The 17,351-nt window shown below is 43.7% G+C and overlaps 1 protein-coding gene across 2 annotated transcripts in view; it reads right to left on the bottom strand.

The window, feature by feature from the left end:
* The window catches only part of PRTFDC1 (phosphoribosyl transferase domain containing 1), a 49,635-nt gene that overhangs the window by 28,514 nt on the left and 3,770 nt on the right, over nt 1-17,351 (bottom strand). For both annotated transcript variants that reach the window (XM_083705137.1, XM_083705136.1), the window contains exons 2-3: nt 16,353-16,459; nt 12,191-12,374 (exon numbers count right to left, since the gene is read on the bottom strand). In XM_083705137.1, the coding sequence (XP_083561263.1) occupies nt 12,191-12,374; nt 16,353-16,459 (291 nt within the window). The remainder of the gene's footprint in view (nt 1-12,190; nt 12,375-16,352; nt 16,460-17,351) is intronic.

Here is a 17,351-nt window from a genome sequence, read left to right as displayed (position 1 = left end):
CTAGCAAGGAAGATTTAACCTCTAAATTTAATTACATGAATGAAAAGGAGGATGAGCAGGATTATCTGCCAGCTAGAGCAGCTCAGTAACCCTGTGCCGTGAACCATGCACATCTGATAAATCCGAACTCCCTGAAAAGTACAGTTTTCTCAGATGTCTACCAATAAAAACATCTGTCTCGAATGGGGGGGGGGAATTGAGAGAGCCCCCCCCCCGCTTAATTTGCAGCTGAACATGCCTTTCCACTTGATGACAGCTCTATTTTTGCAGCATAATGTGCTCCTATTGATATGGGTTGGCCAGATCAGTTGTTTTTTCTCCTGTTAGGTCAGGGAGGTTTGTGCAAAATGATGTTCACGACGGCATAAGAAGTTGGACAGTAACACTGAGATCCAGTGCCGAGGGCCTTCTGGAGGCTTCCTCATTGCGAGAAGCCAAGTTACAGGGAACCTAAGGCAGGAGTAGGAAACCTGTAGCCCTTCAGAAGTTGTTGGACTCTGACTCCCATCAGCCCTGCCAACATGGCCAGTGGTCAGAGGCAATGGCAACTCAGCAATAGCTGGAGTGCCACAGGGTTGGAGAAACTTCTTCAGCCCATGTGTAATCTTCTTTGGGCTACACAGCAGAGGTGGGTGTGTCACCAGACTCCTGTCACTGTCTGGCCTAGCAAGCAAGAGGTACAATCACAGTTCAAGGACGCACTCCATGCAATTGGAAGAAGGTGCAGAGCAAGGCTGGTGACGGGCGTGGCCTTGGGAGCATAACCTGGGAAGAGTTCTGAGGGCCGTACAGAGAGATTCGGAGGGCCACATTTAGTCTCTGGGCCCAACGTTCCTCACCCCCACCCTACAGGATGGGGCAAAATATTCAGATACAGACCATTTGCCTCCTAGGGCAAAGGGATAGCAGGTTTCCCTCCAGGATAAACATCCATTAACAAACATGCAAATCTGGGTGATTGTCAAGGCATCACTTTTTTTTAAGAGCAGGGAATACTTCTGTCACAGCAGAAAGCAGAAGGTATCATAGTTCCTGTTGTGAATATGCTCCCCCCCCCCCCCGCATAGGAACAGAAGCATCTGTAGAGAATAGTAGGAGAATTGTGTACTAATGAAAATGAATATATATTGTTTAAAATTCACACTCTGCGAACATTAGCATACTTGAAATTATTTTGCCGGAAGACTGAAATCATTAAGTCCAGAAAGTTCCCCTTTCTGGAAATTCATATACTGCAGACAACAGATGGGGGTTATTTTAATCCCACAAATAACTTCTTGAGGGGGGGAAAGCTAGTGGAAAAACAAAGTAAGCACACAGTTATATTCTGTCACACCCACCCACCAACAGTATCACCACTTTTAGCTTGACCTCAAAGCCCCTTTGCAGAGACACAAACCTACATTTTACAGTGCAATTCTATGCATATTTACTCAAAAATAAGTCCCAATGAGACCAGTGAGGCTTAATCCCAGGTAAGCATGTAAATGACTGCAGCTTCTGAGGAGAAATGTAGAGAACTGTATTGCTAATGTCACATAAGATGCAAGGCAAAAGATTATATTTTTTTTGGTTACTGAAAATGCTAACTCTAAGGTTGCTTATAAATACAGTAATTCTTTTAGAAATCGTAAGAACAGCTCTGTTGGATCAAGCTTCTAACAGGAGCCAAGCAGGTGTCTCTGGGAAGTCCACAAAAACAGGGCCTGCAGGAAAAGCTTTCTAAAACAGAAACTGGTATTCAGTGGCCTGCTGCCCCTGAATAAGGCATTTAATTATCACCACTTATGAATATACAGATATGAATGAGCCTTGGGTGAGTTTGGAAATAAACAAACATCCTACTTGGGGAATTCAGGAACTGGAACCATTCGAGGACTGAAGTAGGGTCAGGTACTGAATCTAATCCTGGCATAAACTGTCTCAGGGGAATGACAAATGGTGGTGGACAGCAATTAAGATACCTGAGCAGAAAGACCGTCTAGTTTACCACAGGTCAACTGGACAGGTGGAGGAGGTGCATCATCATCATATAGGCCATGCATCATCCATATACCCACTGAATCAATAAATATGTAATAGCATCTTTTCAATAAAAAGTTTAAAATGTTGGTACTAAGAACAAGCTGATACTGCAAGTTAGCAATTTTACATTTATATCCTGCCCTACAACCCAAAGCAGTGTTTATGTGGTACCCCATCAAGGTGTTGGCCAGACCCACATCTGCTTAGCTTCAGACCATACCCTGGGTCAGTTGCAAGTAATGCTTGAGATCTAGGTTTGTGAAGAATGGGCCATGGACTGGAGAGGAGACCTAAACTCCAAAATAATGGAACCAGAACCATGGGGACAGTCAGCAGATGCAGACATGAATACTACAAAGTGCATTCGTTCTCTGAAAGCATGAGGCCCGCTGCCTTCTGACCACACTGTTCAAGGTCTCTTTCAGCTCCTGGAAATCTGAAGGCTCTGCTATCCCAACTCAAACTAGCTCAGTGTTTAATCACAAGAACCACTTATGGATGAGGCACATGAAAGAACATGGAACTGGATATGTCGTGCTGAAATATGCCTCCTTGCTATTGCCACATTCTTGAACTAGACTGAATAGGCTCTTTCTGGCTTATGCCTTTCAAGGCGGGGTCCCCATCTGATCTATTTTAAATAACAAGGCCTGAGAGATGCCAGCAGAGGATGTCATAAAATTCCTTGGGAGAAATTATAATGCTTCTGGGCTTGCTCCAATTAACAATGTTCCTTTTCCAGAGCTAAATGAAAGGAAATGCTCTCTAAGCATTGTCATTCATATAGGAACAAAAACAAACAAACAAACAAACCACTATATACTTTGGAAAACTGTTTCTTTTCTCTGAGCATTTGGATCCTTAAGATATACCAGTTGCTGGAAACGACAGGAGGGGAGAATACCCTTGTTTACAGGTCCTGCTTGCAGGTTTCCCAAAGGCCTCTCGTTGGCCACTCCGAGAGCAGAATGCTGGACTAGATGGGCCCATTGTCCTGATTCATTTGCATGATGGATGCTGAGATCAAGAAGCAGGTATCTGACTATATTTGGATACAAGTGGGTGCCATTTTGAATCAAGACGGCAGCTTGAACCTTCCAAAACTGCAGTGATTTAAACCACTGGTTTCAGAACTACCTTGATTTTTTTCCTCCTCCTTCTTAGAATTCCCAAGCAACACTTTCACTAGTTAATATTTACGGCTGAATGAACATATTGGGATCCTCTGAAACGTCCTCTGGGTCTTGCATTCCCAAAGGGGATTGCTGCTATTCCTTCAGTGAGATAGCTATAGGCTATAGGCAGGGTTACGCGTGTTAAAATTAGAGCATCTACACCAAGGGGACTTTATTCTTATTGTTGGAATGTATATCCTGCTCATCCTCCCACAGGGTGGCAAAAGGAACTTGTACCATGGGAACAAACTATAAAGAAAAACGGGATCCTATGGCCTGTGAGTCAACCACCCCATTTGAAAGGGTACTAGAATGAAGGCCTGGTCTACATATACACTGAAAGGTATTAAGCATATTTATTCTGATTCTTCTAAGATGGGGGAGGGACTTTATGCAGAACGCTGAATTCTCACTCTCCAATGAAACCTGTAGGAACACTCCCACAAACATTCAAGCACACTTTTGCAGCTTAGTGTGGGGTTATGCAAACATTAGTGCACACCAGATGTTGTTGGGACTCCAACTTCCATCAGCCCTAGCCAACACGGGCAATGGTCAGGGATGATGGGACTTGTATTCCAACAACTTCAGAAGAGCATCATGTTGGGTTACCCCAGGCTTAGTAACTTCATGTTTTAAAATGGAAAACTAAGAATCTCAGGATGCTGAATGCTCTTTGCCTAATACGTAATACACACAGCCCAAAATACAGAATGATGGGCTTAGAATCGCTCATGCCTTTCTCCTGCCATATTGCAGCATTTGTGGAAATTGATAAACTGAGAGTCTAATTAGAAAACCGTGCCCATTGTGTATTTTGGTCTAGCCAGCTGTAGCTGAAATCCAACATGGCAGTAACAACTTGGTCAAGAACCACTTGGCGTATCTTCCTGATCCACCTGTGGATGTAGATTCACTGACTGAAGACCTAAGTGAGCTTGTCTGCTTTTCTCTTCCTCCCAAGGGAGATTGCCTCCAAAAGCACCTGTGCCAATAGTCTGGTTTAAACATCACATTCCCAGCCCAACAAGGCATGATCAGGAATGAACAAGTGCTTGTGTTTATCCCATGGACCTGACTTCACTGAAGATTTCCTGATTTGTTAAACCACAGTTTGCCATAGCACCCAAACTAGGAAACTGTGGTTTAAGCACACCCAACAAACCAAGGTTGCAAGCAGTGGTTAAAAAGAAAAAGAAAAAACCACACACATGAATAACAAGTGCAGTTTGCTCGCCATCCTCCCCTCCACTAAAAAAAAGATCAAATCCATGCCTTTCCCTCAAACCGCAGGGCACCCCTCAGTTCTTCCCCATCACTAACAGTAACCTTGCCCAATTCAAAAATTCCCAATATGTTATAATAATAGTCTTGTTTGGCTCTTCTTACTAATGCTGAAGCAGCTCCTACCAAAACTGAGAAAAGGAAGGATTCCTTGCCAAGAACCCCTTGCCAAGGCTTGTACTGCAGGGCCAAATTCTGCGCTAACTGGCTTCTTATACTTGGCCCTCCCATCCATTTAAAAAAACTCATCTTAAATTAGTGCAAACATTGGCTTCAGGGGTGATGGGAATTCACTCCACCAGGCAGGCGCCAATATGTAATTAATCCACGACCGCATACTGTGAATGAAGACAATACAAATCACCACTTTGACCGCAGATATGAAAGCACAGGGAACAGAATGCTTGACCTCGGCTTCTTCCAAGGAAAAGCATTTAACCAACTGAAATAGTGGAGATTCTCCTGTAACCCACAGAGCAGGGTGAAAAAAACACACACCCATGTGTGCGTTTTCCTACAAGGAGAGTCATGAGTTCAATTTTCCATGCCAATTAGGTATAGATAACTGGCAAAATGCACTGAGCATACTGACTGAATGCCACTAAAGGTTAGCAAGCCTTTTAAGTTTTTCTTTTTCCTACTGGCCACGAATTAAGTGAAGTTTCCACAGGCTGCATTTTAGAAAATTTGCTGCCGATCTGCTTTTAGTGTGGTTATTTCGCTTGGGAAACATCCTTCAGCCTGAAAAGAGCACACACTTACCCCCATTATAAATGAAACACTGAAACTCGTCTAAATTAGCAGTGGAACATCTAGCAGTAATCAAGTGTCCCTTTGGATTGTGTTACCGTGCCAGGAAACCACAATGGATGGTCTCCCGGTAGGAAGTCATTACTTCATTCATAGCTGCAGCATCTGATTCCTCATAATGCCAGAAGTACAAAAACAACAATAACCAACAACCAAAACCAAGCACAGCAACAAACCCCAGCAGCCTGAGCCTATAAATATTTATTCCAAAGTAGGTGGGGATGCTGGGTGGACAAGGACCCTGGAGGCAGAGTGGCCAAAGTAAGGGCCAAAGGGTAGGAAGCAGGGTGAGAAGCGAATAACAAAAAGGGAATTCCAAACAGAACAGAGAAGCCTATTAAGGAAAGAGTTGGAGATGGGGAAAGTGGAGCATGGGGACTGGCGGTGGGGAAGGGTAGACACAACACAGGCAAGACCAAGGGACAGGAGGGCTGTGTACCATTGGCAAGAAGTGTGGAGACAAAGGACCTTTGTAGGTTTGGTGACTGAGAGCCAGAGAGGGAGCTCAGAGGAAGGGCAGGATTACATATATTGACTTGAGCTCATCACTTTTGAAAAAGAAAACTTGATCTGCAGAGTTCTAGTGTAGCCCACAAATTTATTCGAACTTTAAAAATGGCCAAGTGTCTTATAAGTCTACAGCACGGAGAGCCAACATGGTGCCCTCCAGATGTTGTCAAACTGCAACTCCCGTCAGCCAATGCTCATGGATGACGGGTGCTGAAGTCCAGCCACATCTGGAAACCACGACCTTGGCTACCCCAATCTCAGTTTACCAAAACCTGAACTATTAGATGAGTGTAATCAGACTCCCTAAAAGGTTCAAGCACAAAGCCCGTATTGTTGTATGTTTTTCTCAAGTGTTTTCAGGCATGGATCCTTCTGTCTGAGACAACATACCGCCGAGAATGGAAAACTGTAAAATAAATTGCAAATAATGGAATGCAGGAAAAAAACAAACATATAATATCAATGTATTTGGTTGTGTGCACGTATCAATGCACCCATTGTGTATCTTGGTTGTTATTCAGTAGGGAGGTCACATTTTAAAAATTAGTTATGTTCTGGATACCATAAATAATTGTGATGAGTTTCAAAGGATTAAGCAAGCTAGCTCAAACCACATATCTCTTACACTCTCTACCACATGATTTAGACATCAGCAAAACAACTTTCTTTTGAAGATTTCCTATAAACACAGGAATGAACAAAGAGTTACTTTATTGATAACAGAAGTTGAAAATGCCATTTTCAAAGCTGAAACACATATTCAACAGTCACTACTAAAAATATTCTTCTAGGAGACCATATAACTTTTTTTTCAAATTGCCTGCATCCCTTCTGTAGAAATACAGTGGTACCTCGGGTTAAGTACTTAATTCGTTCCGGAGATCCGTTCTTAACCTGAAACTGTTCTTAACCTGAAACACCACTTTAGCTAATGGGGCCTCCTGCTGCCGCCCCGGAGCACGATTTCTGTTCTTATCCTGAAGCAAAGTTCTTAACCTGAAGCACTATTTCTGGGTTAGCGGAGTGTGTAACCTGAAGCGTATGTAATCTGAGGTACCACTGTACAGTGAAAATTTATTTAAAATACCAGTCACATTTAGCAACTTTTAGATGAGGGCTTCTCTAATATTTTTTTTTAAATATGTAACAATGAGGGACCTGTAGCCCTCCAGATCTTCTTAAACTCTAACTCCCATCAGCCCCAGCCAGGATAGCAAAAATGGTGAGGGATGATAGGAGTTGTAGTCCAACAACATCTGGGCAGCCACAGATATGTACTGGTATGTATGTATGTATAAACATGATTATTATTATTATTATTATTATTATTATTATTATTATATTACAGTGGAGGCAGAACATAGCCATTGGGGTTAGCAGCCAAACAGGAGCTGCACAATAGCTGTAGTGAGTTCTTGTGCAAACTCCCATTCAATTCAATGGTGCTTGCGAGGAAGTTGCAGTTGACTGGAAGTTGCAAAGAAAGCCCTGGTTTCACCAAGTTCCAGGCCAAGTACCTGACTATAAATGAGCGAGAAATTCACGTTGATGCGTGAGGATGGAACTGCAGTGAGTATTTCCCAGTTTTGATTTCTAGTTTTTACTTGCAGTACTAGTTGTGTAGACATTTTCTCTCAAAACCTTTATATCGTATATTCTGTGGTTCTTCCTCGTTCCCGGGCGATTCTAGCCCATCAGGGATCACACATTGAATGAGGAAAATGTCACAATCTACGTAACCAATCAGATTGAGCTATATAAAGATGTCGCTGAGGGCAAGTGAAGGCACTTGAGATAAAAACAATACAAGCCTGGCACCGGAGCCATAGCATCACAATACAGAGCTAGGTCAAATAGATACATATAATGATCGTCCCCTTCCCTCGTCTTCTCACTGTGAGTCACACTGAAAGGTGGGGGTGAAGAAAGGCAGGAGAATATATGGTTCATCTGATCATATTTTCAAAAATCAATTAAAAAAAATAGGCGGAGAAAGTGGAGGGTTTCACAAATGAACCTAAAAAAAAAGGAGTGCTGAAAATCTTTTCAAGGGTTATGGGCTTTTGAGGGGTGTTTTTCAACTGAAATCCTTTGCAAAAACAACTACCATCCATGAGCAGTTTTGGCTCTAGCTGGAATTTTTATATACTTGTGAAGGCAGATGGAACCTCCATTGGCTCAGGCGGTACCTGCCATCCAAAAGGACTCCATTTGCATGCGCATAAAGACATTATATTCAAACTGCCTGCCCCCCTGCACGGCTTTTGAAACTGTCCAGCGCTTGCCTTTGTGTCCGGTATTGAGAAAGCAGGAGAAAGCCTGGCCGAGTTGCGTTGTTCTGATGTGTTTGCTTGCTGTGGGTTGCAGCCAAGGCTTTCTGTCAGGCTGTGTTGGTAAGGTAGCAAGCGTTGGCAGATGCCAAAAACCTCTCCTTGCACACAGGAAGAAAAAAGAAGGGGGAGGCTGCACTAAAACTTTGTAGCGTATTTCCTAAGCGGTTAAATCCAGATTATCTCCCCCCCCCCCCCGCTTCCATTTACCATTGTCTACGATGAACTAACCTGTTAGCCATGAATGCTGAACGTGGAGCAAGAAAAGACATCAGAATCCCACCAGTGTTTACAAGACCTGTACATGGCTCTCCGAGACAAACAGTTGGAGACAGAAGAGAGCACAGCTGTATGGAAAGGGAACAGAAAGCAGCAGGACTCCCTTAAGGAAAAGAGAGAGAGAGAGAGAGAGAGAGAGAGAGAGAGAGAGAGAGAGAGAGAGAAACAGGAAATGGTTAGTAAGGGGGAAGCTGGAAGAGAATGGCGGGGTTGGGGAGTAAATGCGTTCAAGGAAAACCACTATCTGGCCACAGAAAGCGAATTAGATAAAAATAAAACTGAGATATTAAAATGCAATGGAAGAACAGAGCAAGGAAAGCAAGGAGGTTTGATCCCACACAGAAAAATAATGCAAAGCAACTGAAAGGGATATTCAGGCTGATACCAGCATTGGTTCTGGTTGATCATAAATGTGTCCATACAAACATTGGTGTAGAAACTGAACACAGCCCTCCACCACCCTGGGGTTGGCAGCTGAATGGGATGGATTCCTGGGGTGTGCAAGATTGCTATCTTCATCTCCTGCCCAGTGTTGGGGTACAGGGCTGGATTTATGAGGTGACCCAGGTGACTCCTGAGGAGACGAGGGGAAGAATCTGTTTCCAGCTATCTAGTTAACCAGTTGTCTCCTTAACCATACAAACCATGAGCCTGGATTTTGAATGCAACACTAAGCCAAACTGTGATATAGCACTCTGCAGTGCAGCAGCACCAGGGGAGGAACGGACATGACTTTGACAGCAAGTTCCTACTTTGCACTTAGCCATGGTTTGGCTTGGCGTTAGATGTGAACTGAAAGACCTACATTGGCTCCCAGTACGTTTCCGAGCACAATTCAAAGTGTTGGTGCTGACCTTTAAAACCCTAAATGGCATCAGCCCAGTATACCTGAAGGAGAGTCTCCACCCCCATCATTCAACCCAGACACTGAGGTCCAGCGCCGAGGGTCTTCTGGTGGTTCCCTCACTGCGAGAAGTGAGGTTGCAGGGAACCAGGCACAGGGCCTTCTTGGTGGTGGCGCCCGCCCTGTGGAACACCCTCCCATCAGATGTCAAGGAAATAAACAACTATCTGACTTTTAGAAGACATCTGAAGGCAGCCCTGTTTAGGGAAGCTTTTAATATCTGATGTTTTATCGTGTTTTTAATATTCTGTTAATATCTCCTGTAGGATCGATTCCCATAGTTTAACTAAGCACTGGGTGAGTAAAAGTACTTTTTTTTGCCTGTTCTCTCGACATTCAGCTTCCATTGGGTGTCCACGCGTTCCAGTGTTATGAGAGAGAGAACAAATTTTCTCCAGCCACTTTCTCTCCATCGTGCGTAATTTTACGTTCTTCTATCATGTCACCCCTTATTTGCCTTTCCCCTAAACTAAAAAAGGTCCGAATGCCGCAACCTTTCCTCCTAGAGGACCTGCTCCATACTCTTGATCATTTGGGTTACCCTCTTCTGAACATTTCCCAACTATCCCATTTCTCTTTTTATGAGGTGAGGCAGCCAGAATGGTACACAGCATTCCAAATGTGGCTGCACCCCATAACAGCGTTAATGATGTCAGGAATTTTATTCTCAGTTCCTTTCAATATGATCCCTCAGCATAGAATCTGCCCTTTTTTTTTTACAGCTACTGCATGGTGCACTGACATCTCCACTGACCTATTTGCTACAGCTCCAAAGTCTTGCTCCTAGTCAATCGCTGCCAGTTAACAACTCATGAACAACCCTGAACAACTTAGTATCATCAGCAAACTTGTTCACATCACTGCTTAAAAAGCGCAGGTCCGAATACAGATCTTGCTCACCTCTTCTTCCCTTTGGCAAATGACTGTACAGTGGTACCTCGGGTTACATACGCTTCAGGTTACACACTCCGCTAACCTAGAAATAGTGCTTCAGGTTAAGAACTTTGCTTCAGGATAAGAACAGAAATTGTGTTCCGGCAGAGCGACGGCAGCAGGAGGCCCCATTAGCTAAAGTGGTGCTTCAGGTTAACTATGGAATGAATTAAGTACTTAACCCAAGGTACCACTGTACTGTTGAAATGGTGACAAGATCGCACTGGCCTATTTATTCTGAATGTTTGTATGTGATGCCAATACAGTGGTACCTCTGGTTACGTACTTAATTCGTTCCGGAGGTCCGTTCTTAACCTGAAACTGTTCTTAACCTGAAGCACAACTTTAGCTAATGGGGATTCCCACTGCTGCCACGCTGCCGGAGCACGATTTCTGTTCTCATCCTGAAGCAAAGTTCTTAACCTGAGGTAATATTTCTGGGTTAGCGGAGTCTGTAACCTGAAGTGTATGTAACCTGAAGCGTATGTAACCCGAGGTACCACTGTAAAGGTTTGATGATGATGATGATGATGAATACAGATCCTTGAGGGGAGGGAGGAAACACTTCATTTTCTGAGCTCCATCCTACTCTTTGCTCCCTGCTAACTTAACTAGTTCCTGATCCACAAGAACTGTGGATGCAAATTGCATGATTGCAAATTGTGCCGAGTCATGAAATGGACTATGAATCCAATAAAAATCAAGACATCCAAAAACCTGAACACAGAGAGGGGGCTGGTGGGGATGTTCCCTGCATTTGGTCTGGGGCCAGTCCTGTGGGTGGGATGCTTCTACCTTCCTGTTCCTTCTATTATAAGGATTCACAACAAAAACAAATAGCTCGCTGTAAAAAAATGGCAAAGATCCAAAAGTGCTGCTCTGGTTTGCCCAAGGGGCTTGTGCTAACACGGTAGAATTGTTCACACTGTTTCTCCAAACATCTGTGGAACAACAAGTCATATCACAAACTGCTTTATAGACCCCTCCCTGTTCCTTAGCCATTTGCTACTGAATGTGTGGATGGTGCTGTGTAAGAGAAAGAAGTGTCAGATCTCAGTCCCACCTCCACCACCTGGGACTTTCTTTGGATTTTGGCTTGAGTCTTGCTTCAAACCTAAGGCACATCTATGCTGTGATCTTAAATAGGCTTAAACATTGGCTCCCAGTACATTTCCGAGCACAATTCAAAGTGTTGGTGGTGACCTTTAAAGCCCTAAATGGCCTCGGTCCAGTATACCTGAAGGAGCATCTCCACCCCCATCATTCTGCCCAGACACTGAGGTCCAGCGCCGAGGGCCTTCTGGCAGTTCCCTCAGTGTGAGAAGCCAAGTTACAGGGAACCAGGCAGAGGGCCTTCTTGGTAGTGGCACCTGCCCTGTGGAATGCCCTCCCACCAGATGTCAAAGAGAAAAACAACTACCAGACTTGTAGAAGACATCTGAAGGCAGCCCTGTTCAGGGAAGCTTTTAATGTTTGACACACTATTGTATTCTAATGTTTTGTTGGAAGCCGCCCAGAGTGGCTAGGGTATACATACATATATTATATTATTATTATTATTATTATTATTATTATTATTATTATTATTAATGGAACTTTGTGTTGACCGGTTCAGTTTCACTGAGCGAGAAGGAACAACGGATGCAATAAAGCTGTAATGGAGTAAATCATTTAGGATCCTTAAAAAATCAACCAGATCTCAAGTTGAGTGTGTCATCTCCCAAATTCCTGTTCTGTTCACGAAAGGAGAAAAGTTAATTCGTTACATTACATCAGTTTATTCATTGAAGCCTGCAACAGCAAAAACTGGGAAGGTTGGACTTTGATGCCTGCCTTTTTAAAAAAATAAAAATCCATGTATACAAACTGTAATCAGACTACATTCAACTCACGAGGGTCCGTCCCCCCTTTTTCTTTAAGTATGCAAAATCATTACTTACCAGGTAACTTTTCAGTCTGACAAAGTCAACTTTCATGGAGATGAACCTTTCTGAATTTCTACTGAGATTCTTAATATGCTCCACAAGGTCAGCACAGAATTTGTAGCCACCTTTAAGTACACAGAGAACTACAATGTCATTGTATCCAATGTCTTGCATGATATCTTTGGCCAAACATTCTGTCCTAAAGCAAAAATTAAGGATAAATATATGGTAAGACTTGGGATTTTTCAATGCAGGTACATTCTATGGTGCAATACAAAAACAGTAAAGTTCAAGGTCTCATTTCAACTTCAGGATTCAACTTCAGCATCAGTTGCACCAGAATGTGGGTGGAGATGGGCGTCTGAATGTGTATCCCATTTAAAGTAATTTGGTGCAGATAGACTACATCTGTATTCAAATGAGCATCGCCGCCCAAATTCTGGTGCAACTGGTCACACATAACTCATTTTTATGCACAAATATTAGCAGCATATCAAGGCACATGTAAGAAAAAAACCAGGTTCCATATGTGCAGGACAAGCAAAATAGCCAGAAAGCCTAGCCACAAAGTTCCTTGGAACTTCAGTACTTATTTTATTTATTGCTGCATAAGCAACAGAATAAACACACACACACAGAAAATAATTAAAATTAAAATAATTGAAATATACTGGAAACCATAGAATGTAGCACAACACTTTCCTTCCAAACCAACCAGTTCGGAATAGAAAATAGAACACAACTCAACTACTGGAAGACCAGGTTTACAACACTCTCTTTAAACGCAAGTTGCTTCAAAAAGACCTGGGTGAATGAAGAGGTCTGCACTTGGGCACCAAAAGGAGACCATAGGGATGGCATCAGGTGAGCCTCTCTGGGGTAACTATTTCATGATAGGGGTGGCACCACAAATACGTCCTTCTCTCTAGTTGCAAACCCCACTCAGCACATAGAGGAGGGTCTCTACAGAGGATCTGAAGGTCCAGGTAGACATGACCCAGGTGAAGGCTATCCTTCCAGTGTCCTGATCCAAAAGATCCAGAACTTAGTAGAATGCTCACACGTATTTCCCACACAGGCAGTCATTTCATGGAGGGTGTGTGGCGATTTCTTGGCAGCTTGTTAATTTTTTTTTGCTGCGGAAATTACAATTGCTCACTCTCAGTTCTTTTTCCACACCTGCTAATTCAGGCATTTAAAATATGTTGATTACCCAGTAAGGGGATTAGTGACCTCTGGTTGCTGTTATTTTTATGCAGAAGGAGGTGCTGAATTGTCTTTTAAGATCTCCTCATTTTCCTAACCCTTTTGCTATTCTGAGGACTACAATGTGCACCTTGAATGATTTCCAGTGACATTCTAGCCCTGAAGCTATTTCAGCTTTAGCATTCAAAACATCTCGGAAATTAAGTATTTAAACTTTATTCTAGGTGACAGCTTAGCAGTTAACAATCCCCAGCTACGAATAACAAAGATATAATTTGCCAGAGCTTCTCATTGAAGCTCGTATTTATATTTAAAGGTAGCTGGCTAGAGTGTTGGGTATGGATGCGGAAAATGCAGGTACAAATCTATATTCAGTTATAAAACTCAGCTATATGCCTTTGGAATATAATAGTCTCTCTGAACAGCCTACTTCACAGGGCTGTTGCATGGGTATAATTGCTGTTCTTCCTTGGACAAAGAAGAAAATACAGATTAAATTATATAAATTTATTTCTTTATTTTCTATGCCACATTTCCTCCAAGGAGCTCAAGGCAGCATATATGCCCCCACTGCACCCCAACATTTTATCCTCACAACAATCCAGCTTAGAGACAGTGACTGGTGATGTGTCATTCAGTGTACTGAATGGCTGAATGTCTTCCGGTCCCTAGTCCTACATTCTGTCCCCTAAACCAACTTTCTCAGTTAAGAACTTATCAAGCTGAGTGCTGAAAGGATGAAAAATGAAAGTGGGCAAGCCACTCTAAACCATAGTTTGCCTGTTGTACATCTGGAAGCTCCAACCATGGTTAGCACAGGCCACATAAAAATAGCCATAACACCTGAATGTTAGCTTAATGCAGAATAGCAACCGTCTCATTAAGAAGGGTTACATTTTTTTCTCTCAAGGGGTACTCAAGGGTACATAGTACCAGCACCTTTCTCTCTTTTGGTTAAAAAATGGGACACTTACTGTAACAACATCATGGTGAGTACCAGCACCTATTTTTCTAGAAAAAAAGCACTGGTTACAGGTATCTAGTTTAAACAAGTCACAACTTGTAATTATTGAGCACAGGAAATGAGAAAAGCTTGGGAGCCTACTTTTGGCATTAAGTAGTATATAAATAAAACAAGATGTATATGAATAGATGAAATAATCAAAGAACCAAGACTTAAAAATCTGTACCCATCCATGCAATACCAGGAAAGTACCCTGTCTTTACCAGAGCTGCATAAATGTGTCACTGAGTCCACCTTCTTGAATGGGTATTCAGCATCTCCACCCTAAATAGTTATGTGGAAACACATCTCCCCAATTTAAACTGAGCTTACATACCAGTAACTGCGGTAACCATGGTGCAGTTGTGGCCTACTCCCAGCCTGTCTGTTTAAACACTTCCAGGTCGCTCAGCTTCCATTTCCTAGCAGTTGGCAGACCAGGTAACTCTGGCCAAGCCCACGATGCACAAGCTGAAGGAAGCCTGTCATCTCGCAGGCAAAATCTGGCAATAATTATCCCTTTGAATGTTGGCCTTAGTCCGTTGTCTCTCACTGTCCTCCTGACCAGCCATGATGCTACTCATGAGGAGTCCAGAAGCTTGTTTGTAAATAGTTGCATTGGGTTACACAAACACGGAATGTTTCTTCAGCGTATTCCATATGCCCTTCTGCTTTCTCCTTTTGGCTCCCTTTTGGCCTGGTTTTTAATAAATCCTCTTAAAATTAGCTGCCAGGGGCGATGTGCATTTGCGACTGCACCATACCTAGATGTCTTTCATTTCACGCTGCTCATTCACGCTGCGGGGGAATTGGAGGAAACCAAGAAGGCCCTGCTCCCTTAGGGGCAGGTGTGGGGTTGGATGCTCCCTCATCTTGATACTAATAACAACATAAAGAAGAGCATGCTGGATCAGGCCCAAGGCCCATCTAGTCTAGCACTCTGTTCTCACAGTGGCTAATCAGATGTCCTCTCCCTACCTGCAACTTCCAGCAACTGGTATTTAGGAGTGTGCTTCCTTGACTGTCTAGACAGCACCCTAAAAAGCAGAGACATCACCTTGCCAACAAAGGTCCGTAAAGTTAAAGCTATGGTTTTCCCAGTAGTGATGTATGGAAGTGAGAGCTGGACCATAAAGAAGGCTGATCACCGAAGAATTTATGCTTTTGAATAATGGTGCTGGAGGAGACTCTTGAGAGTCCCATGGACTGCAAGAAGATAAAACCTCTCCATTCTTAAGGAAATCAGCCCTGAGTGCTCACTGGAAGGACAGATCCTGAAGCTGAGGCTCCAGTACTTTGGCCACCTCATGAGAAGAGAAGACTCCCTGGAAAAAACCCTGATGTTGGGAAAGATGGAGGGCACAAGGAGAAGGGGACGACAGAGGACGAGATGGTTGGACAGTGTTCTCGAAGCTTCCAGCATGAGTTTACTTAAACTGCGGAAGGCAGTGGAAGACAGGAGTGCCTGGTGTGCTCTGGTGCATGGGGTCACGAAGAGTCGGATACGACTAAACAACTAAACAACAACAATTTCTTGACTGTGGAACACAGCCGTTGTGGCTAGCAGCCATGGATGGCCCCACCCTCTGTGAATTCGTCCAATCCTCTTTTAATGCCACCCAAGATGCTGGCCACCACTACTCTTGTGGGAGAGAATTCCACAATTTAACTACATCCTGTGTGAAAAGGTATTTCTGTTTGTTTGTCCTGAATCTTGCAGACCTTGCCTCAAGGTCAGAGGGGAAAGCAGAGCTGATAACAGCATAGTCCAGCTGAGAGAGAGATGGGAACTTATTCCCGGTCCCAGGCTAGGAAGAGAGCGAGCTGTTAGGCTTCCTGTTACAATAAGCATTACAGCTTAAATTGGGGTGTCAATATTTTAGCGAGCAAGACATTAAATGGGCTGTTCCTACCTTGAGAGGAACTGAACATGTAGCTTTCATAAACGTCATACTCTCAGACCCTCACCTGTCCACAATGATCCCATGTGGTATGAGCACATACTCAAGATCTCCATAGTAGTGTTGTGGATATGTAAACAGTTCCAAACTATACCCAGGCCAATCATCTGAAATCTGTAAAAGAGATAAAATGTTCATTAGAAACCTAATTTTGTGTGCACTACAAATTGATTGCATCATCTGTGTTTAAACACCACTTGGCAATCGGTTTAGCAGAAGCAGAGTCATGTAAACCTTAGCATGGCTTGATCCTTCAGCACAGAGGTGGGGAACTTGCAACCATCACCCTAATTTCATGTTGGGGGGGAGCCCAGAAAGGGGGGGGGGAGACAAAAAAAGCTGAAACTAATGGAACACCTATGCAAGTGATTAGGGACAGTGGGTGGCACTGTGGTCTAAACCACTGAGCCTCTGGGGCTTGCCGATCAGAAGGTCAGCGGTTCAAATCCCCGTGACGGGGTGAGCTCCTGTTGCTCGGTCCCAGCTCCTGCCAACCCAGCAGTTCAAAAGCATCCCAAAAAGTGCAAAAAGGTACTGCTCTGGCGGGAAGGTAAATGGCATTTCCGTGCGCTGCTCTGGTTTCGGTGTTCTGTTGCGCCAGAAGCGGCTTAGTCATGCTGGCCACATGACCCAGAAAAACTGTCTGCGGAGTGGACAAACACCGACTCTCTCAGCCTGTAAAGCGAGATGAGCGCCGCAACCCCAGAGTCGTCTGCAACTGGACTTAACTGTTAGGGGTCCATTTACCTTTTTTCATGCAAGCAATTGATTCACATTTCTGGCAAGACTGATTTGCTGCTCTCCTGTTGGTTTGCTGGGCAAAGAGAACAAAGAAGATTTGAAGTGTGGGGTGGGCAGGGAGTGGACGAGGAGAAAGGGTGTGGCCTTGCCCATCCCTGTCCCTCCTCCAACCTACTGCCAGCATTTTGCTGGGTTTGGGGGGGGGGAAGGTTCCTCTGCCTTGTTTTAATAGGAAGCCTTGTTTCTAAGAAATGATCTAAGTGGG

Source organism: Podarcis gaigeae, assembly GCF_964106915.1.
Source record: "Podarcis gaigeae genome assembly, chromosome: 12".
NCBI lineage: Eukaryota > Metazoa > Chordata > Lepidosauria > Squamata > Lacertidae > Podarcis > Podarcis gaigeae.
Note: the sequence above shows the minus strand (reverse complement) of the source record. Positions and strands in the feature narration are given on the sequence as shown.